The 23,321-nt window shown below is 41.1% G+C and overlaps 1 protein-coding gene across 1 annotated transcript; it reads right to left on the bottom strand.

Annotated features, from left to right (window-relative positions):
- Positions 1–1,293: 1,293 nt before the first annotated feature.
- Positions 1,294–22,070, bottom strand: LOC146663013 (zinc finger protein 518A-like). Its single transcript, XM_085415591.1, has 3 exons — positions 21,706–22,070; positions 9,927–9,994; positions 1,294–6,058 (listed from the first exon to the last, which is right to left on the bottom strand). Exon 3 carries the CDS (start codon positions 6,036–6,038, stop codon positions 1,995–1,997), a length of 4,044 nt encoding a protein of 1,347 aa, XP_085271717.1. The 5' UTR covers positions 6,039–6,058; positions 9,927–9,994; positions 21,706–22,070; the 3' UTR covers positions 1,294–1,994.
- Between the last annotated feature and the right edge of the window lie 1,251 nt (positions 22,071–23,321).

The raw sequence follows: 23,321 nt of genomic DNA, 5'->3' as shown, positions 1-23,321 counted from the left end.
CTTAAAGAAGCTTATCATGAATGAGGAAAAACCCCCAAATAAAATAAGGATAAGTAAGAAGGATCAGAGCTTTATTCCATTACTATTTGAAGCTTATTTTATTCCAATTTGCCACTTTAAAGTAATACGTAAACCATCCATATAAAACACTATTTTTAAATTCCTTGAAATTTTATGTGGAAAGATTACTGAACTAGATCTAAAACAACCGGGGGTATAATTGATAAAATGTTTTAAAAAAAAACCCTCCTGAAAAAACACAAACAGGGCGAACAACAACATGAATAAAACAGGTTTTGGTCTGCATCTTGGACCCATTACCTCCATCACTAATGAACTAACAGACTATATTAAAGAGGCCAGTCATTTTGGAATTTTTGGAAGTGAATGTCAAACTTGACTGTCAAACCACGCAACACTTGACTGACATTTTTAGCTTTTTTGGTAGCAACATAGTGCACCAAAAGCTTCATTGGCTACGTTCACACTGCAGGTCTTAATGCTCAATTCCGATTTTTTGATCAAATCCGATTTTGTCGTCTGCTTGTTCACACTACAAATAAAATGTGACAGCAAACGCGCTCTAGTGTGAACCCTCAAAGCGGCCACATGCGCAAAAGAAGACGTCACACACAATGCGCTCTGTTTAGACCCAGACCAATAAGTATTATTTGACTGATGGACCTTAATATAAAGACTTGTTTCGGACTTTACGTTTCCCAATTTTGCTTTACGTTATAAAGTTATTTTGTTATTTACATATGGCCTAATAATTACACTTATTGCTGTTTTAGAGAGGAGCGGTGGTTCTAGCTGCAGATTTCTGTCAGAATCTGCAGATTATACAGTACAAATAAAATGTTCACATTTCTCCAACGTTGTCTTCCCAACAATTTCACTAACATCTACACAGGATGGCCAGGAAGCGTTCACAATGTCTTCTCGGGTGCTTCTCCAGCGCTGATAATTGGCGTCTTGTCTTGTGTCAGTGACGTAAAAGACGGATTTAATGCGACGTGACCATCAAACAGCAGTCGCTTTCTAAAACATCAGATATGTATCGGATTCAGTACCATATACGAAAGTGACCCAGGTTGGATTTGAAAATATCGGATTTGCACTGTTCACACTGTCATACCATGATCGGATATGGGTCGCATAGGCTCAAAAAAGTCAGATTTGATGCGCTTTCGCCCGCAGTGTGAACGTAGCCTTTGAAAGACCGAAGAAATAAATGCATAGGCTGAAAGAAAAATCATCCTAATGATTTGTCATTAAATTTAGACTCAAACAATGACTCACAACAATTTATTCTCTTGGGTGTTTTAGACAGGTAACTATGAAAAGGTGCAGCTCATGTTATGGTACAGGGAAATCCTGATAAAACTGTAAACATTATAGTATAGAATGATACACTTTTCAATTATAACTATATTTTTTGGGCGGGGGGGGGAATCATTCAGACCAAGATCTTTTCCCCCTTCCTTCACAAACATAAAATAATGTAGGTCGTTTATAAGGTTTATTGTTAACTATACAAATAACAGCTTCATGTCCTTGAGTACAGAATAATAAAAAATACAAAAGTCCCTTAAACTAGAACTATGATTTACAAAAATGACACATGACAAGCCAAATGAATTCTAAAATTACCTGAGGAATTCAATCCAACTCGACATACAACCTTTGCTTATGTTTTTTTTGTTCAGCCAGTGCTCTTAACACAACCCTAATTACAGTGTACCATTTTCACAGTTCAATTAGACATCTGCATGTATGACAAATCATGCATGCAGTGCATCATTTACCAGAATATGCACCTATTAAAAGAAACTATGACTCAAGAATATATATTTAAATTTACAGAGAACATACAGAGAACAAACTAATAGTGGAAGGCTGTTAATGCACAAATATACAATATACAACCAGCAGCAGAACAACAGTTCCACTCAGGAGAACATGTCCACCCATCTTAATGTGGTAGAAAAATTTCAGAATAGTTTATTCCAGTCTCTAGTTGCCTCCATGAGATGCCTCTGACCGTGGCCAATCCAATCCTCTTGACTGCTGAAGAGCCGACCACAAAACCAGCAGTCAAACATTACTTGCTCTTCTCTACAACCTGATAACGTTTTTACAACCTCATACTTCTTTTTGCTTTTTTTTTTGAGTTTCAATTTAAGGAGGAATCGCTCCCGGACAGAACTTTGAACCGGTCGAGATTTTGGATTGTCGAAATGAGATGCGTCTTTGGTTGAGGAATTCTTCCCTTGGGTGCCAAGCTCTAAGAGTGCTTGGACTGTTTTTTGAGACAGAGAGACCTTCGTGACAGCACCTTTGTACCTATTTACTACCTTCATGATGTTGGCCACTTCAGGAATGTCAGCATCTGGATGATTGAGCACCACTACAGGCTGGTTTCTACTAGGGCATTTGATCTGCTGTAGAGAATTCAATGGGGCAAGTCTAAGTGTCCGTTCTACCTCTTTGGCTACAGGTTTCCATAACAGAGTCTCTTTCTCAGTTGGTGGTTTACTCAGGAATCTTCTTGCCTTGTGCACTGCTCCTGGAAGTTCGTCAAATAATGCTTTCCTGCGCCTTTTCCTTTGGCTTGGAGGCCGAATTGGCCTTGGGGCGAGGACAGGTTTCTCTGAGTCACACAGTTGTTGTGCCTTTATAGTTGTCTGAGAAGGTGCACTGCAGGAATCAATGACATCTTTTTGTTTGGTATTGTGAATGGTGATCAACTTTTTTATTCCAGTGGAAGCAGCTGCATTAGTTTTGTTTGTCGACACCAGGAAACACTGAGTCTGGGGTCTGGTGGCCAAAAACAAAGGTTGATTATTTGAGGTGGGAGTGCCATTTGTAAGAAGGCTACTAGTGGGTGTGACAATTTTAAATATAACTTTGTTTCCAGAGCCCTCATTCGTCTGGCTGCAATGAGTTCCATTGTTTGGCTCTTGGTTGTTCAAAAGTAGGCTTGATTTGGGTTGAGAAATGTACCGCAGCAAGAAGGCTTGCCGACCAGTCTGCAGTGCGCTGGGTTTGTCTGCACTACTCACTGGCATCGCTAGCACTGGCCGTGAGTTAAGTGGGAGCTGGGCACTTGCCAGTCTGAGGGCAGGAGTATTAGCGGCCTGGACAAAAGGAACAGACCTTTGTACTAAGTAGCACGTTGACTGAGACTTTGCAGTTTTGTCTGAAGTTGTATTTTGTGATGTGCTTGAAAAGAGTACAGGGCATTTTAAACCTGCACTGTTAATAAGGTAGTGATTTAAACCAGTACCAAAACCTGGTTGAACACCAGAAAGAAGAGCGGTCCCTTTTTCAGCAGTTCCAGGTTTTATTGCTTGTACACCTATCCTTTTGCTGTCTGGATTTAGACCTGTGGTTTTACTTGAACTTTCAACGTAAGACACATTGATTTGAGGCTTTGCAGAATTTGCTATGAGTTTAAAGCCTGGGGTAGCCTTGACCTGCACTGGCATTGCAAATTGGTTCTCACTAGCCTTAGTCAGGAGTACTGGCTGATTAGCCTCTGGTAGCTGAAGAATTCGCACAGTTCTTTTTGTTGGTTTTAAAGAATCATTGTTTGCACTTGAAGAACCCGTTCTTTCCTTGTTAAGCTGTTGAGTAATGATTGCATCAGAATGTTCTTCCACAAAATTGCCAAGGGATGTTAAACTACTCGTAGGCTGTCTTTTAGATATCGGAATGGTCTCTTCCTCAATTTTGACAATATTGAAGTCTTGGAGCACTACATCGGGATTTTCTTCTGTCAGAGGACCATCAACATTAGATATACACTCATCAACTTCAGTGTCACTATTTGCACTTTCTGTGCATTGTTCTGGTAATCCTGCTGATGTCAAGTTGAAGTGTGATGATTTAGAGGTATGTCTTTTATTTGCAGAGTTATCATCCGAATTATTCTCCAAGTTTGGGGTGATGTTTGATGAAATGTTGAAAGCATCCTTCGAATAATTGTGAAAAGTAAATACTTCTTGGTTTGGTGAGTCCTGAATACATTTCTCCGAGCCAATGGCATTTTCTCTGCAGCTAACTGAATTTGGTGGAGACAGCTGTGATGGGCAACACGATGTATGTTTTGCATTTTCCTGTCTGTTTTTATGTACAATCTCAGTTCTAAACCTATCATTTTTATCTGATGAAATGTGGAATGACTGATGTCCATTTTCCATAGTGTTAAAAGCAGAATTCCCTTTGTGCTCATCAGTTAGGCTGCAAATGCTGTCAGGTGTGGATAGCTCATTTACTGCTTTAGGCTCCTCGTCGATTTTTCTAAAGATGGGTTTGGGAAGCAGTGTATCTTGAGCAAACTTTGAAGGTGAAGATAAACCACTGACCTTAACAGAACACACTGTTGCAGGGTGGCTGGAAACACCATGGCAGTTACAAGGACTGGGAGTTTGGGTAACTGACTTACTTTTCAAGTTCATTTCTTCCATAGAGCTTGTTTCATTTGGATGATGTGCCTGATCCAACTCATTTCTTGTGGGACATGAGACATCTGCACAATTTAATGATGTATCTAATATAGCATTTGTTTGTTCTCCAACACTTTCAATATGTGGAGTTGAACTTAGGGCCCCAACTGATGTTTCCTCCTCCTCAATTTTTACTTTAACTGCCAAAATATCCTCTTGATCTATCTGTATGCAAGATCCACTTCTTGGTGAAACAGCTAAGCACTGTGATGTTAAGCTCCTGCTATCAGAGCAAAGCTCATTCTCAGAGTTTTTACTTTTATCAAACACAGAATTTAGTGTGGAGAACCCCCCTTCAGCAACGGAATGATTCTGATCTTGCTTTGTTGTTGGGATTACTTTGAGAACTAAATGTTTTTTTCCATCGACCATCTTGAATCCCATAACTTTAGTTGTACAGTTAGGGGGGAGGGAGATTTTGTTCTTAACCATTAGAACAGTCAGTCCGTTAGCATTGTTGTGACTTCCACTATCAGAGGCTGGACAATTGTCACATTCCTCCAACGTGATTGGTGTTGACTGTTCTGTATTATGGGAAACTTTGCTCAAAGTTTTGTCCTTTTTTGCTACAGTCCCATCAACAAAGTGCTGGGTGTCCTCTAAGGATTTGTCTGGCTTAATTGCTTTGCCACTTTGATATTGTTTCGATATCCTTTGAGTCGCCTGTGACTCACTATTCTTTTTAAGCATCAATTTCAAGTTCACAGATGAATTTGCTGGTGAGCCATTGTCTTCTATCGCCTTCCATGCATTTTTTCTTTCTGTCACCTCTTTGTGAACAGCTGCCATGTGTTTTTTAAGGTACTCACTTCTTGCTGCACCATATCCACAGACTTGACATGTGAAAGGAAATGTACCTGTGTGAGCTTTCATGTGCTTCTGGTGATCCTCTTCATTCAAGCTAATATGTTTGCATTTCAAACACTTCCAATGACTTTCATTATGATGATGGATATGCTGGACAAATGTCCCTGCATCCACAGTTGTAAACTCACACCAGTCACAGCTGAACTGTCCATTTACACTGTGGCACATGATGTAGTGTCTAGTAAGCAAAAGAAGAGAGTACTGCACATCATCATTACAAAGTTCACATGTAACCAAAGTATTTCTGTGCTCAATCCGATGGCGCTGAAGAGCAGGAAACTCATTTGTGACAAAATCACATAAATCACAAGGGTATGTAGGAAGGGTTCCTCTGTGAACTGCTCTAAAATGTTTGAGAAGGTCATTGGGGCTAAAAGTACAGTTATCTTTACAAACTGAGCATCCAAAACTCAAAATTTTGCCAGAGAATACAGCCCCTTGTTGAATTTTACAATGGGCTTTGTTAAGAGGGTTTTTATCTTTCCTAGTGGAAGTCCCATTATCCTTAATGGCAGATTCTTCTGAATTGCTGAAGAGCGACCCATCTGTTACATCTCTGAAATGTTTATACAGAAAGTCTTTTACTTTTTCCTTTTCATCCTCTATTACAGATCTGTTGCAGTTTTTTGGAGAGTCATATGGTAATCCATCTTCTTCCATTGTTGCAAGTATGAAGGTTTCTGTAAGACATCAAATATATTCTTGATTAATACAAGTGGAGAGATGCACCAACACACACACATACACACACGCTAATCTGGGACTGGGTAATGGCAGCTTTGCTAACTGCTGCAACCACATTTAAAAGAAACTTTGAACTTTATATTTATACCTGCTGTTATGGCAGAGGAAGCCAGAAGTCGTCAAAAACCATAAGCCAAGACTTGATTTTTTCCACAAACAGTTTTCAAAGTGTTCCAAAGTCTCCCCCTGTATATCTGTATGTCTTTGAGGTCCTGAGGTGGAATATCATTTAAATCCCAGTATGAAATCAACATCATCATACACATGTCTTCAATCCACATGCAGTAGATCTGGTGTGACATGCCAAGTTACAAAAATTGAGAGGTGCACGACTGGCTGACACACCACAAAGTGTTGTGTGTTCTATGCCCGCTGAGATATATGTAATCTCTCCACTGTGTCCTAGGCCAACCCCAGGGCCTCTAGAACACCTCACCCAGAGGAGTACCGGTTCTACTCTGAGGTCCTCACCCTTTCTCTAAGAGCGCGAGGAGCTCAGCCAACCGAAAGAGCCCAGCGAACCTTCAGAGAAAGCCAATTTCTGCTGCTTGTAACCAGTAAATTCACAGCTTCACTTTCACACTAAGCTCTCTTTTCACCACGACAGACTGGTGCCATGACCACATCACTGCAGCTGCAGCCCCAATTCGTAATCTCCTGTTACCCTCTTCCCTCACTTGTGAACAAGATCCCAAGATACTTCTCCTCCACTTGGGGGCAGGAACTTGTCCCTGACCAGGAGTGGGCACTCCACCCTAATCCAGCTGAGGACCATGGCCTCAGACTTGGAGGTCTTTCACATTTACCTGTAAACCACTCTAGTGTGATCTGGAGGCCAGTACCAAACTATATCATCCACAAAAAGTAAAGATGAGGTTCGGAGGTTACCAAGGCGGAAGCCTGCCACCACTTGGCTATGCTTAGATATTCTATCCAAACAATTTATAAACAAACTAATGACAAAGGGCAGCCCTGGAGGAGTTCAGCACCCACTGGAAATGAGTCAGACTTTTTGCAGTCAATGTGGACCGAGCTCTAGCTGTGGTTGTACAGAGATTGAATGGCTTGTAACAATCAGCCAGACACCTCATACTCCCATAAAACTCCCCACAGGATACCCTGAGGGATGCAGTTGAATCCAAATCTAAAAAACAAAACAAAAAAAACAAACACATGTAGACTGGCTGGACAGACTCCCAAGAAAAGCCCAGCCACTCGCCTAAATGACTAGACCAGTTGCACTCACTCCAATCATTACAAAGTGCTTCGAGAGAGTGGTGCTGGCCTACATCCAGAGCAACATCCCAGACACTCTCCCCTGCAGTATGCCCACTGGCCCAATAGGTCCACGTCAGACACCATTGCTGCTGCCCTTCACTATTCCCTCACCCACCTGGAAAACAAAGGCTCATACCATCAAGGTACTTTTTGTTGATTACAGATCTGCCTTCAATACTGTCATTCCACACAAACTCACTCACAATCTGGCAACACTCGGCCTACACCCCACCCCTATGTGACTGGCTACAGGACTTTTTGACTGGCAGGCCCCAGTCCATCAGGATTGGCAACAGGACTTCAGCCAGCATTATTACTAACACTGGAGTTCCACAGGGTTGCGTCCTCAGTCCCATCCTCTACACCCTGTACACCCACGACTGTGTCGCCTCCAATAGGGATAACACCATACTGAAGTTGGCGGATGACACTGCAGTGATTGGTCGCATCACTGGAGGAGACGAAGTGCCTTATAGGAGAAAGGTGGCCGATATGGTGTCATGGTGTGAGGACAACAACCTCACCCTCAAAACTGATAAGAGTGAAGTGGAGAGGGTGAGCAGCTTTAGATACCTAGGCATCTACATCACTGAGGACCTCACCTGGACACTGAACACCACACAGCTGGTCAAGAAGGCTCAGCAGTGGCTGTATTTCCTGAGGAGGGTGAGGAAATTTGGTATGTCAGCCAAGATCCTCAGCAGGTTCTAAGGCTGCACTGTGGAGAGCACACTGACCAGCTGCATCACTGCATGGTACAGCAGCACTGCTGCCATGGACTGCAAATGCCTGCAGAGAGTGATATCAACTGCGGGGAGAAGATCATCAGGACCCCGCTGCCGTCTCTGCAGAGCATCTACCATCGCAGAGTCCAGAGGAGACCTACCTCCATCCTCAAAGACCCCACACACCCTCAGCACGGACTGTTCACACTTCTGCCCTCGGGACGAAGGTTTAGAAGTGTGAAATCTACAACATCCCGACTCAACAACTCCTTCTTCCCCACTGCTATCAGAGTCTTGAACAGCTGACCTATTTTAACAGTAATAATTATTTTTGCACATCAGGTCATCTCACATAACCAGCATATTAAGCTCTTTTGCACATAAATCTATTTGACACTTATTTTTTGTCTCCACTTATTTATTCCTGGTATTTGTATTTAATCTATGTGTACATATTAACCGGCATCTGCATATGGACAGCAGAGAAAGAATTTCACTGTACAGAGAAATGCTTTTTCTTTGCACACATGACAATAAACCCTTTCAATCTTGATCACTTGAATATCCTCAAGAGGATAAAGAGTGTTGTCATTAGTGTTGGGCAATATGAGGAAAATCCAATATTGCAATATTTTGGGATATATCGCGATACACAATTAATATTGTGATGTGTCTTGAGCCCCAGCACCCTCGGATCATGAATATTTGAATCTCTTAATTTTTAGTCTTCTCCCCACACAGTTATATCCTCGAATTTTATACTCTTAGTGTGGTTATATTTATTTCAGGATGGCATCAAATAGCAGTTTTTTTAAAGTACTGGTATACAAAGAGCAAATAAATCCAATACTGTGACATCACTGTGACCGGGGCGACCGTGGCTCAGGGAATTGGGAAGCTCATCTGTAACCGGAAGGTTGCCGGTTCGATCCCCCTGCTGTCCTGGTCGTTGTGTCCTTGGACAAGACACTTTACCCTACCGCCTACTGGTGTTGGCCAGAGGGGCCGATGGCGCGATACGGCAGCCTCGCTTCTGTCAGTCTGCCCCAGGGCAGCTGTGGCTACACCTGTAGCTGCCTCCACCAGTGTGTGAATGTGAGAGTGAATGAATAGTGGAATTGTAAAGCACTTTGGGTGCCTAGAAAAGTGCTAAATAAATGAAATCCATTATTATTATTATTATTATTATCATCATCATCATCATCATCATCACTATCACACAATGTGTCTCAAAGCTTATTAATGACATTAAACCTATATTTCTTTGGACATTTGCTGCGTTTTCACTTATTTTTCCACTTACCTATGAATAATCATCGGCATGATATACTGCCCTGAAATTCATGTTAAGAAATATTTTAGAGTTTACGTGGTGTAAGTAAAATACAGCTATATAACTAGCAAATTCCTTACATTTTTGATGCATTAATTCCAATTACAGATACCATTTGTTTTGTTTTTTGAGCAGAAAATGCATTCAAAAGCATTTCAAGAGCCTGGACATCATCAACATTTATGAAGCACTGTGGGATTGTCCAGGATGACTCAGATCTTAGACAGACAAACCATCTAAATTCACATTATGCTATTTGCATCTCCATTATATAGTCTGTGGATCGCAATAACGATTACTCCAAAAATATTCTTTTGCAAATGAGAAAATTATTTCAACAAAAACTGATAGTCAATTCATTAAGCACTGGGAGACAAACACAAACCAACAAATAAAACATGTCATGCCTGAAGTTAACAGCATTACTCAGGTAAGAATTAATGACATTATATAACCAGTTATTGTTACCTGTGCTCCTTTGGGAAAACCTTAACCAGTGTTCTGAAGAAAAGGAGTTTGTAGTGTGATCCCAATGTCTGGAAGACAGAGGCATACAATCACAAAAACAATTTCAACAACAATCCTTACTATTAACTGTAATAGTGTTATTAATAACCATGCATGCTCTGTATATCACAAGTATACATCAGTTGTTAAAGGTTTTTTTGGGACTTCTTCACATTAAAAAATATTTTATAAGAAAAAACAATTGTCCTACTGACCATGAACTGCTGTTTGTATTCTTCTACATGGCATACAGTACAGGCAAACATGACACCCCACAGGTAGTCAAAGTGAAACACAAATCTAATCTCTCTCTTTAGACCTACGTCTATGCTTGTGCATGCATTATTCTGCATTACCCCACCGCCAACTCTAATTCATCTTCACATCCTCCCTCTTGTCATTGTTCATACAGCCCCAGGGTGGTGGACATCAGGTGAAGACCCCCAAAAAACAACAAAAAACCCCAAAAAGAAACAGCTGCTACAATCAGAAATCTACTGAACTGCTTTGTCCAGGAGTGTTGTCTATTGATTGAATCCTGGCTCCCGTCAAAAATCTCAGATAACTCAGTGGAGCTACTGGGCCGGACATTACAACCCCAGGACTGCAATAATGTCTCCAGTAAGGGAAGGGGCGGTGGACTCTGTGCTTATATGCTTCAGGGCTGGTACCATAACAGCAGAATTATAGACAGTCACTGCTCACCGGACTTAAAACACCCTGATAACGACTGTGTTTAGTCTGTTCCTTCCCATTCCATGCAAGGCCACCTGGGTTGGCTGGAAGACTGTTTACTTAGCCTAGCAGGGCGAAGGACACTGTCTCAGCTGAATTCTGGACACGCACACACATACATATACACTAATATGCACACATTCATCCCCCCTCCCTTTCCAAACGCCTTCGATGCTTGTTCCCTCCTGGGAACACGGCGGGTCTGAGCCCACGCTGGAATGGTAGCACTGGGCAGGATGGCTGCTGTGTTTGCTTCGGATTACTCCTCACCCCCCACCCGACCCTGCGGCTTGTCACGTGCTCCATAACGTTGTGCTGTGGACATTTATGTGCTTTTTTGTGCAGAGGAGTTTGTTTCCTGTTCTCATGCTGTCCTCCCAGGAACCCAGCATGAGTGGAGGTCTCTTTTTTCCTCTTGTACTTTCCCATTGTAGTGGGGGGGGGGGGGGGGGGGGGGGGGGGGGGGTCCTATTTCACTGCAGGGCAACCTGCACGTGCCGATTAAAGCCTTGATTGATTGATTGATGGATAGATTGATAGACATGAGGAAACAAACTTCTCCAAGCACCTGGGTCATTAAGACATGGCCAGATGATGCTCTTCTCCAGCAATAGAACTGTTTTGATCTGACAGACTGGTACATCTTCGAACAGCACGACCTGGAGACCTTCACTCAGTTCTCTATACAGCACTGCCAGAGCCAGGCTGAGGAGGGGCATAAAACAGGCCAAATAGGCCTACATGAGGAGTATTCCTAACTGACAACCCCCACCATGTGTGGAGAGGCATCCAAGCCCTCACCAACTGCAAAAGTCAGAGACTCCAACTGCCAACAGCATCCTCATGATCATAGAAGTGTTCAACACCCCCCTGGATTATGATGTCAGGAGGACACAGAGTGCTGAACCCTAGGAGAGCTTTCAGCCAGCCCAACACTGTGGGAAAAACCTGTGCGGACCAAATGACAAGGATCCTCATCAGGTTGTTTAACCTTCCTGACCCTATGCCACCATTTCCACCTGTCTGAAGGCCTCCACTATCATTCCCATCACCAAAAAGACTGGTATAGACAGCGTCAATGCCTACAGATCTATAGCCCTCACGTCTGTAGTCATAAAGTGTTTAGAGCTGGTAGTTCTCAGCACATCAGAGGCAGTCTTGCCCGTCCATTTCTTCATGTGTTCAATAATTCTTTTCCTGTGTCATGTAATTGGGTGTATTATTATACATAATTTATGGACATTGCATGGGTGGATTGGATGGTAAGAAAAAAAAAATATATATATATACACAAAATTGGTGACATATTCAATACTTATTAAGTTGTGGGCAAAATACAACCCGGGAGCCACATATGCCTAGGCCGATTATGTCACAGCAAGGAGACAAAGGCTGTCCAAATTCGTAGGCTGCTCCAAATGCAGCCCACAAATGCGTCCTCCTTTTCCCCAGATTTGAAGGACGGGTCTGTGTATACTTCATGGTCCACCCTATTCCAGGATTCATTGTGAATCAAGGGTTGAAGAAATTTTTGGGGAAAAATGGCGGATGGTCGAAGAAGCGCGGTCCAGAAATAAACTTTTAAAAGTAAATACTAGGTTTTATCTCACCAAAATATCCAGCCAACCAAATGTTAGCATAGCAAAGAATCTTAAACAGTTATATTCAACTAACCTTCGGCTAAGTTACGTGATGTTAGTGATATCACCACTTAATGCGGCTTGGGTCATATGAGCTTTGGTTGGTTAATCAGTTCAGTTTTCTACTGAAGCTGCGTCTGTTTGGCAGTGTGGAGACAAACGTACTTAAAAATTAATAAAACGAGCAGACGGTTCACTCTTTAAGCTAAGTGTATTTACAGGGATCAAACATCTAATCCGTGAACTGTATTAAGGAAACAGACTAAACCATGCTGTGCTGAAGTTTAGAGTTAAAAGAGGTCTCATCCTGTATAAACCACTAATAATAAGACAGTACATGGAGAGGTCCTCCTTCTGTTCCTGTGCCATTTTTGTCATGCTTATATCATACAACCTGAGCCTGTCACCTTTGTTATAAGCCCAATATTTCTGCAGGATTTTATGTCCTTTATCCAAAATATATTTAGTTAAAATATTTCTTTTTTAGTTGGATTGTACTTGTGGAGCTCTTTTAAATAAAAAGCTGAAAGAATTGTGAAAAGTTGTAAATTCAGAAAGGGTCTAAGTATTTTTTTAAGGATGTCATGTTTCTGTATCATCTCCTGTTAGACCCTCTTACCCAAAAATCAGCATATTTAATGCTCTGATACCTTCAACATCTTAAATTATATTGAACATTTTCTCTTCCAATAAATATTCACTGCAAAAGTTTGTCTTCCATTTTATCTGAAACATATAATGTTTAAATCTTTTTAGTTTATTTTCGGGATATGGGATATTGTCCTTAAATATAACTAAAGCCTTCAGACAATGGTCGCTGTATATTAATATTTGTCTGTTAGACAGTCACACAGGTATAAATGACAGAAGCTGGACGTCGTAGGCTAGCCCCTTCAATTTAATGGCCTTGCATTTCTGGTCTTCGCGGCCTACCTGGTCTACGTAGGCCGGGTTTTTCGAAGGATTTGGACACAGCGCATGTGTTCATCTTTTTTTGTTGCATAAAGAAACGGCGGGTGGAACCATCAGACCAAAGCACAGATTTCCACTGGTCTAATGCCATTCCTTGTTTTTCTTGGCCCAAAACAAATCTCTTCTGCTTGTTGCTTTTCCTTAATCTTGGTTTCTTAGCAGCTATTTGACCATAAAGGCCTGATTTGCACAATCTCCTCTGAACAGTTGATGTAGAGATGTGTCTGGTGACTGAAACTATCCTCAGCAGCAGAGGTAACTCTTGGTCTTCTTTTCCTGTGAGCTAGTTTTGCTGTAGCGCCTGTTTTTCGTCTGCACTTGGGGACACATTTAAAGTTTTATCAATTTTCTGCACCGACTAACCCTTCAGTTCTTAAAGTAATGATGGACTGGTGTTTTTCTTTACTTAGCTGACAGAATTCATATTATGGCAAGAACCAAAGAGTTGTCAGATACGGCTGTCATCTGTGTACCAACCCGACTTCTGCACAACATAGTTGATGGTCTGAACCCTGATAGTTCCAACCTCATTAAGAAGGCAAGAAATTCCACAAATGAACACTGGCAAGGCACATCTGTGAAAACCATTTCAGGTGACGACATCATGAAGCACAGTACGTATTACTCCACGAGGCTCCAGACTACGGTAGCCGTAATGCTCCGACAATCCATCAAGCGCTGCAGCTCCGTAGCTTACCAAAGTCGTACTAAAACATTTTAAGGCACACTGTCAATTTTTGAGAAAATGAAAGGAATTTAGGCGCTGCATGTCGTTAGCGCGGTTAGCTCGTTAGCACGGTTAGCTCGCTAACACATTGACGCCGTCCAGCCCCACGCACGGGGCGATCCGCGGTAACTCGTTAACGGAGATTTGCCGTGTCCATCTTGTCGCTGCCTGCAGGTGAAGCTATGGGGGAGTTGTGTTCAGTGAACGAGAGGCGACAAAAGTGGACGAAAGTGAGGCAAACTTGGGGGTACACAAGTATAATTATAACGTAACATAGACTATATCGATATAAACGATATTGTCACATCTTATATCTCGTATAAAAATATATTGATATTTTTAAAAAAAAACTCGATATATCGCCCAGCTCTAACAATGACACATCTGGATCACTAGTATGTACAGCCTGGGGGCACTCTGTGTGATGTGATGGTTAGTAATACTGGAGCAGCAGAGGAGACAGTCCTATCGCCATTCCTGATTACCTTGTACACCCTCAGATTTCAAATTTGAAACAGTGAAACATGCCACCTGCAGAAGTTCTCTGATGATACTGTAGTGCTTTGGTGTATTAAGGGTGGGCAGGAGTCGGAGTACAGGGAGTTGGTGAGAAACTTTGTGGAGTGGTCTGGAAGAAATCACCTCACTTGAGAATGTTAGCAAGACAAAAGGTTGACTTCCGGTGGGGGAAAAAAAAAAAACAAAAAAACAAAATGCTGCGTCTAGGCCAATCAAGATCATGGGTGAAGAGGTGCAAACAATGACAGCTACAGGCACTTTGGCGTTCACCTGAATGACAGACTGGATTGGAGGACCGACAGTGATGCTGTGCACAAGAAGGTGATGAGCAGACTTTATTTTCTAAGATCGCTTAGATCCTTTAACGCAGGGGTCGGCAACCTTGGGCACGCGTGCCAGGGTTAACTGATGGCACGACCAAATGCCCAATGGTGATTTTTCGTTTTTATGGGCTGATGAATTCTATTTTTTTTGGTAACGGTATAAACAATGAAAGGTGGTGGATTGGCCAGATGCTGGCAGATGTGTAAAAATAACTAAAATAGAAAAATAGAAACCACCACCAAAGTTGTTTGGTGGTGGTTTCTATGGCGGAGCTTCCACAGAGGCCAGCAGGTGGATCAGGGAGAGGGGAGGCAGGAGGAGCAGAGACCCGAGGCGGCCGCCAGTCCGAGTGTCAGGTGAACTGAACTTCAGGTAAGAAGTTACGACCTGCAGTCTATCTGGGTCAGATATAAACCAAGTTTAGGTGGAGTTTATTTTCGTTGTGCTGACTTTTTACAGTCAGTTACAATAACTCGTACTGCGTGCTAGCTAGCATGACGGAGTTTATATACAGCTGGGCGGGTGCTATGATGTTACTGATAGTGAACTTCATTTTATTCATAAGGTCAGTTAGTAGAGTTGCCATCCGTCCTGTAAAAAATGGAAACGTCCCGTATTCAGAGAAAATATCACGCATTTCGTATTGAGCTGAAAATGAACATGATTGTCCTGTACTTCAGCTAGAATGGAAAAGCTGGATTTATTCTGTCTCTTTACACTGTCAGCTGCCTCTTCTCCTCTCATTCTCTCCCGTTGCTACTTCAATCATGAAACTGATCAATGATCAGCTGATCGACTTTTCTCTCTTGTTTGTTTATCGCCCACTTTGCGCCAGGAGGAGGAAACTAGCGGATGTCGCACTAAACAACAGCAGCACGTTTAAGCTTGATCAGCTGTTGTTAGAATTTATTTAATATTAATTTCTAGTATCAGCTGATATTTGCTGGAGCCACAGCTGTAAAGCTGCTGGTCATGATGTCGGTTTGGATATGTGGTGAGAGGGAAACATGAAGATGAAACCAGGAGATGTCCTTACTGGATCATCAGAGCTGTGATGGAGAAACAGGTTTACCTTTTAGGTGACATGAATCAGTTGAAGGGAAGTTCTGAACTGTTTCTGAGAGACAAATAACACCAGGATCCTCTGTAGCTGATAGCTGGTAACTGTGCAGGGGCGGGTCTAGCAAAGTTTTGCCAGGGGGGCCAGGTAGGGCATTAACAGGGAAAGGGGGGCACAAAGAAATACTTTTCTTCCCTATTCTCATTTAAAATGTCTCACTTTTAATAAATAATTATCTGAATCTTCCAACCAAAGTTTTTATCTGATGTAAAATGTATAGAAATCATACATATACCAACAAGACGGCGTACATCACTGTCACAACAGCATCTGTTTTAATTCAAAGGCTTTATGGCTTTTCCCATACCTGGTGGGCCGGTCTCTAGTCAAAATGCCTGGGCCCGTTTTTTGTCCCAGTCCAGCCTTGGGCACGGCATGCAGTGAGTTAATCTGAGAAGGTGCATTAAAAAAAAATAAATGGCCGGGCCAGCGGTGCACATTGCAAATTAGCTCGAATAGACACATTAGTTGTGCTGCTTCTTAATGACGGTATCTTAGCTAACAACCCCAACTACCAGATTCAATTTGTAATTGGCTAAAAATAACTTTGCCTACTGGTGAGAGGGACGTTGTTAGCTGTCAGTTTTTTCAAGCGATGTTGAAATTTCCACATTTAGACACTTCAAATGCTTCAGGAGCTGTCCGCTCAGCGCAGCATCAGCACCACGGAAATACACGGATACATTTGTACTCGAGACAGTATGAATGCTGGACACTCGGAGACCTGTGTCTCTGAGTGGGAGACCAAAGATCACATTAACATGTGTGTCTCTGTATTAACAAACATGCCATATTGGCCCAGTTTATTTTTCTTATCATTGTTGTGAGGAGACCATAAATAGCATTTGCACTCTCTGTTGTATTTGCTGTTATGGATAAAAAGTGTATTTTTTTGTTTCAAAATAGCTGATAACTATTCGCTGATAGCTGCCAACATCTGCAAACAAATATAATTCTATAAAGTTGTTCTATATTGTGTGTAACTGTTCATATAGAGCGTTATTAAATTTATTGCTAATGCAATCATATGGCACATTGACTTATGAGGAAATTTTAGATGGCACTCATCAGAAAGGTTGCCTACCCCTGCTTTAATTGGGGGGGGGGGGGGGGGGGGGGGGGGGGGGTCAGCAATGCCATCAGAATAAAGAAGGCTGGAAGCATCATTGGTCAGAATTTGGAGATGTTTGGGACAGGGAGGTCATTCAACTAACTGCACTCCATCATGGACAACCCATTACACCCACTCCACTTCATACTTCTGAAGTGGAGCAGCAGAACTCCTTCTCGCTCAAACTGACTGAAAATAACGGCCACGCTCTGCATGGACAAGCACCAACATACATCTGTGATCTTTTACATCCCCAGCAGGTCCCTGAGGTCATGTGATCAGGACTTGCTAGTTGTCCAAAAGGTGACAGAGCTTTTTGTAACTGTGGCCCCAGACTTTGGAACTCCCTCACATTGAGTTTTAGATTTGTGGACTCAGTCATGTCTTTCAAAAACACACCTAAAAACTCATCTTTTTAAACTTGCTTTTGGTTGATTTTTGTTTTTATGTTTTAGCTTCTGTGAAGCACTTTATGATTTTATCTTGAAAGGTGTTGTATAAATAAATTTTACTTACTTATAGAACACTTCGGGAAATTATTTGTACCATTCTCTAAAAAGCTTTATAACTTAATTTTGTGACAGGTGAGGACATCGGTTAGGCATGAGATCCCAAATATATTTTTGTTTTATACGTTCATGCAGCTGTTTTTCTTAGATTTATTGTTTACATGTTATTTATTAATGAAATTTGCACTTCCCTCTTGTAAAATGTCAGTCTTAGTTTTATTGTTTTTAAACCATTTCATTTTTACTTCCCTGTTTTCAATTACTAAAATTCCTGCACAATCTTAGTATAAGGCCCTTACCAGGTGCCTGTGAGACTTAAACTGTGTTGCTTCTTTGTTGTATGTAGTAGACTGTACAGAGATTAAAAACGTCATGTTTAAAAAAAAAAGTTAACTCAAAAGCTGACAGTCCAGGCAGAGATTGGAGCGTGTGTTATGCTAGTAGCAGCTAACGCAGCCTATAAAAGAGAAGTTGCATCCAACAATTTACTTTTTTGCACAGTGCAACTGTTAAAACGAATGCATTCTTCAACATTTGTAATGAACTCTTTTAAAATCCAACAGAATTCTTCTTCACTTATTCCTGATATACACTACCAATCAAAAATTTGGACACCTTCTCATTCAATGTTTTTTCTTTATTCTTACATTTCTTTATTATTTTTTTTCTTCTTATGTAGCAAAGAAGGAAAAAAAAGTATAAATAACTCTAAATACATCTTCTATTTTAGATTCCTCAAAGTAGCAACCCTTTGCATTGTTGACAGTACTGCAAAACCCTTGATGTTCTCTCGATGAGCTTCATGATGTCGTCACCTGAAAATGGTTTCATTTCACAGGTGTGCCTGTCAGGGTTCATTTGTTGAATTTCTTGCCTTCTTAATGAGGCTGGAACTATCAGGTGTGTTGTGCAGAAGTCAGGTTGGTACACAGCTAGCAGCCCAATTTGGCAACTGTTAGAATTCACATTATGGGAAGAACCAATCAGCTACTGTAAGAGAAACTTCAGCCCATCATTACTTTAAGAACTGAAGGGCAGCCAGTCTGGAAAACTGCTAAAACTTTAAATGTCTGTGAAGGTTCTCAGTCATCCAGGTCATCGTAGTCAAAGGAGCTTGCAAAGAAAAGCGTCTGGACTTCTTTAAGTTGCTTGAAGACGTTTCACCTCTCATCCGAGAAGCTTCTTCAGTTCTGAAGAACTTAATGATAACTTAATTTTGTGACAGGTGAGGACATCGGTTAGGCATGAGATCCCAAATATATTTTTGTTTTATACGATCATGCAGCTGTTTTTCTTAGATTTATTGTTTACATGTTATTTATTAATGCAATTTGCACTTCCCTCTTGTAAAATGTCAGTCTTAGTTTTATTGTTTTTAAACCAGAACTGAAGAAGCTTCTCGGATGAGAGGTGAAACGTCTTCAAGCAACTTAAAGAAGTCCAGACGCTTTTCTTTGCTAGCTCCTTTGACTAAAACTTTAAATCTGTCTCCAAATGCAGTCACAGAAACCATCAAGCGCTACGATGAAACTGACTCACATGAGGACCGCCCCAGGAAAGGAAGCCCACCTCTGCTGCTGAGGGTTAATTCATACAAGACACCAGCCTCAGAAATCACAAGTTAACAGCACCTCAGATTAGAGCCCAGATAGATGCCACACAGAGCTCCAGTAGCAGACACATTTCTACATCAACTGTTCAAAGGAGACTGTGTGAATCAGGCCTTTATGGTCAAATAGCTGCTAAGAAACCATAACTAAGGAAAAGCAACAAGCAGAAGAGATTTGTTTGGGCCAAATTTCTATGTTGTAGATACATATAAAAGATATAAAATATATGAAGCAAGATACATGGAATTATGTAGCAAAAAAAGTTGATAAACATGTCTTTATTATTTATTTTTTTGACACCACTGGAAACCCGTGGCCTTCTCTCAATGAACATCATGATGTAGTCACCTGAAATGGTTTTCACTTCACAGATGTGCCTCGTCAGGGTTCATTTGTGGAATTTCTTTACTTCTGAATCGGTTCGAATCATCAACTATGTTGTGCAGAAGTCTAATTGGTACACAGATGACAGCCGTATCTGACAACTCTTTGGTTCTTGCCATAATATGAATTCTGTCAACTAACTAAAGAACTTTGAATGTCCCCAAGTGCAGACAAAAAACAGGCGCTACAGCAAAACTAGCTCACAGGAAAAGAAGACGAAGAATCACCTCTGCTGCTGAGGATAGTTTCAGCACAGTCACCAGACTCAGAAATTGAAAGTGAATAGCACCTCAGATTAGAGCCCAGATAGATGCAACACATCTCTACATGAACTTTTCAGAGTAGACTGTGCAAATCAGGCCTTATGGTCAATCAGCTGCTAAGAAACCACGACTAAGGAAAAGCAACAAGCAGAAGAGATTTGTTTGGGCCAAGAAACACAAGGAGTGGACATTAGACCAGTGGAAATCTGTGCTTTGGTCTGATGAGTCCAAATTTGAGATCTTTGGTTCCACCAACTGTCTTTGGCGACGCAGAAAAGGTGATTGGATGGTCTCTACATGCATGGTTCCCACTGTGAAGAATGGAGGAGGAGGTGTGATGGTGCTTTGGTGGTGACACCATTGTGGATTTAGTCAAAACTCAGGGCACACTTAACTAGGATGGCAACCACAGCATCCTGCAGCAACATGCCATTCCATCTGCTTTGCGTTTAGTTCGACCATCATTTATTTTTCAACAGGACAGTGACCCCAAACACACCTCCAGGCTATCTGACCAATAAGGAAAGTGATGCGCCAGATTGCCTGGCCTCCACAGTCACCTGACCTAAACCCAATTGACATGGATTGGGATGAGATGGATCAAAAAAGGAAGCCAAAAGAGCCAAGAAGTGCTCAGCATCTCTGGGAACTGCTTCAAGACTGTTGTAAAACCATTTCTGGTGACTACCTCATGAAGGTTATTGAGAGAATGCCAAGAGTGCGCAAAGCAGTAATCAAAGCAAAGGGTCGCTATTTTGAAAAATCTAAAACCTAAAACATCTTTTGAGTTATTTCACACAGTTTGGTTTACTACATAATTCAATATGTATTCATTCATAGTTTTGATTGCTTCAGTTAGAATCTACAATGTAAATAGTCATAAAATAAAGAAAATCCATTGGATGAGAAGGTGTGTCTAAACTTTTGACTTTTACTGTATGGGCAGTGGTCTAGGGAAAATAATACAAATTAATGTAACCTTGTTACTGCCACTACAGCGTTACATCAGTGTGCAGCTGACCAGGTCTCACTCAACCTTGTGGATGAGGAAGCCATGTTGGGAGGAAAAATGGCTGCCGTGATTTTATGACTTAGTTACTTCAGTCAAAAAAAGGAGAAAAAAAGAAAACCTTTTTGTATTAACACTATACTGTCACATACTTTAAAAAAACGTGTATATAGCCCTAGCATAGAGCATGGAAAAAATAGTATCAAAACATAATATGCTATACATATAAACCTAGTCAATTTTAATTAAGCATTATAAAGTGGACACATGAAAGTAATTCTAATGCCATTTAAAGTGACCAGGATTTCGTTCAACATCATGAATGCAGAGAGGTAGGCTGCTCTATGCTCACAACCCCTTGATGGGCAGATATAAAAGAAGCTTGGGCATGAGAAAAAAAGTTGCACCGTGTCAAAACTATATAACATAGGTAATATAACACGCCGATATGTACAAAATATGAAGCTGTACCACAGCTAGAAAGTTCGACATCTTAATATAATTTCCGCGTACTTTTCCGGGTAACTTGCTCTATAGTCGTTTAAGTTTAGGAAACGCGAGGGAGAGCTGCACCAGTGGGAGAATTAAAGGCTGCAAGACGAACAACAACAAAGGAGTCTGCGGTGTACGCGGTGACAGTTCAGCGTACTGTGCCCGATTTTTTTAAATTATTTTTTCCCATTTAGTCGGAAATATACGAGCCACTTCACGACAGGGTTAGTGTCGGTGGAGTTTAATAAGCAGTTATTTTACACCAAAATAAAGCCCCCACCCACGCAAAGACATTCAAAGTTACGGGAAACCAGTTATTTCTTACTATGAACTCGATGGAAGTTCAGGCGGCGTCCCGTCTACGTCCAGCATCATAAAGACAATGTTCAGCTTGAAAAAATACACAACAGAAACATTTTCCTTCTTCCTCTCCTCTCTGTGGATCCACAGCGACGGCGGCCATGACAGTCCATCCGGGTACTGCTGTGTTCTTGACACTCACGTAGAAGCGGATGAATATGTATTGCTTGTAAAGACCGAACTAGTGCCATAAGGGAGGATTTTTTTTATTCGTATAAAACCGTGTTCAATAAAATGGAAATGTATTCCACTATACGAGACGCCCGTAGAGGAACCTGCAGCATGAGCCTTACGTCATCTTTGGCCTCAGTGTGTGTGTGTGTGTGTGTGTGTGTGAACCAGATAGGGGGAAGAAGAAGCAACGAGCAGCAATGGCGGATACACGCCATTTCCTGTTCAGTGTGTTGCTTGTTGCTTGAATGCCTTTATTTTCTCCGACACGAGAATGTTTTATGTATAATTCTAAATCTGCAGATGAATCCGTCTCTTTATGATCTCAGTATGATGCACAGATTCCATGTAGGTTATTGACACAGCAGCCCATACAGACATGCAGTAATGGATGAAGCTGAGAAGCTTACAAATGGTTACTTCATTGCCCCCCTGGCACAGGAGCACGGAGCACTGTGTACCGAGCATGTTTCAGATATTACTGTACAGAAGCTCAGTGTGAGGGGTGTAAGTGTGTGGGACTAACTTGTGTCAGCAGAAATAGGTGGATTATTTATTTGTTGATAATTTATGTATGTATGATGCACACTAGCTACATGTATGAGAATATAAACAATTTATCAAATAAGACCACATTATTATCAGCATTAATATACAGTATATAATATATATACATATAATATAGCTTTAAGGTGTTAAGGAGGATGACTGTTGTTTATAATTTTTAAAGGGTTTTCTTTAGTTAGAGGGCTCTGTGACATTTCAGATAGTCTTCTTAATCTCACACTTGATTCTGTCAGACTGTAAGCTTTTCTGTAAATTAGTTTCTTGGAAAACAAAAAGTTACAAATTAACCACAAGCTTAGTAGTTTTTGTTTGTTTTAAGCCATTTAACACTGACCTATTAATCATTTCAGCAAGAATCTTATTTTAAAACTTGTTTCTGTCTTGTTTCTTTAAATAACAAATAACTTTCATTTAGTTGAATATACAAAAAAGAAGCCAAGAATAACAATTTGAAAGACCAATATAATGATTCCCAAAGAGTTATTTCTAAAAATGTATTTATGAAATTTATTAAAATTTATTTTACTAGGAACTTTGGAAATATGTGTAGAGAGTTTTTGAAACACGAAAAAGGCCTGATCACCCATTCTTCAGGAATAGTTCTTTATTCTTCCTGAAGGACATTCTGCCTCGTTGGTGTCTGACCTTCTCTGATGAAGGGTCAAGGGTAACCACGTTTTAAGGGCTGTGTTTTCCTTTTCCTTCCCTTTGCCTTGGAATGTGTTCTACCCAGTGTTGAAGAGTCCTGATTACCTTAAGTTTGTATTTTAGAGTGTGGTGGGAGTCAAAGAATAGGTACTGGTCTTTGTGTGGGCTTCAAATAAACTTTAATGTTGAGGCTTC

Source organism: Rhamphochromis longiceps, linkage group LG8, assembly GCF_057381845.1.
Source record: "Rhamphochromis longiceps isolate RC_006_pf linkage group LG8, R_longiceps_female_GT1.1, whole genome shotgun sequence".
Lineage (NCBI taxonomy): Eukaryota > Metazoa > Chordata > Actinopteri > Cichliformes > Cichlidae > Rhamphochromis > Rhamphochromis longiceps.
This window is presented reverse-complemented; position numbering and strand designations above follow the sequence as displayed.

Excerpts from the sequence above, each read along its gene's own strand:
- LOC146663013 (XM_085415591.1), bottom strand. The coding sequence starts at position 6,038 with ATGGAAGAAGATGGATTACCATATGACTCTCCAAAAAACTGCAACAGA.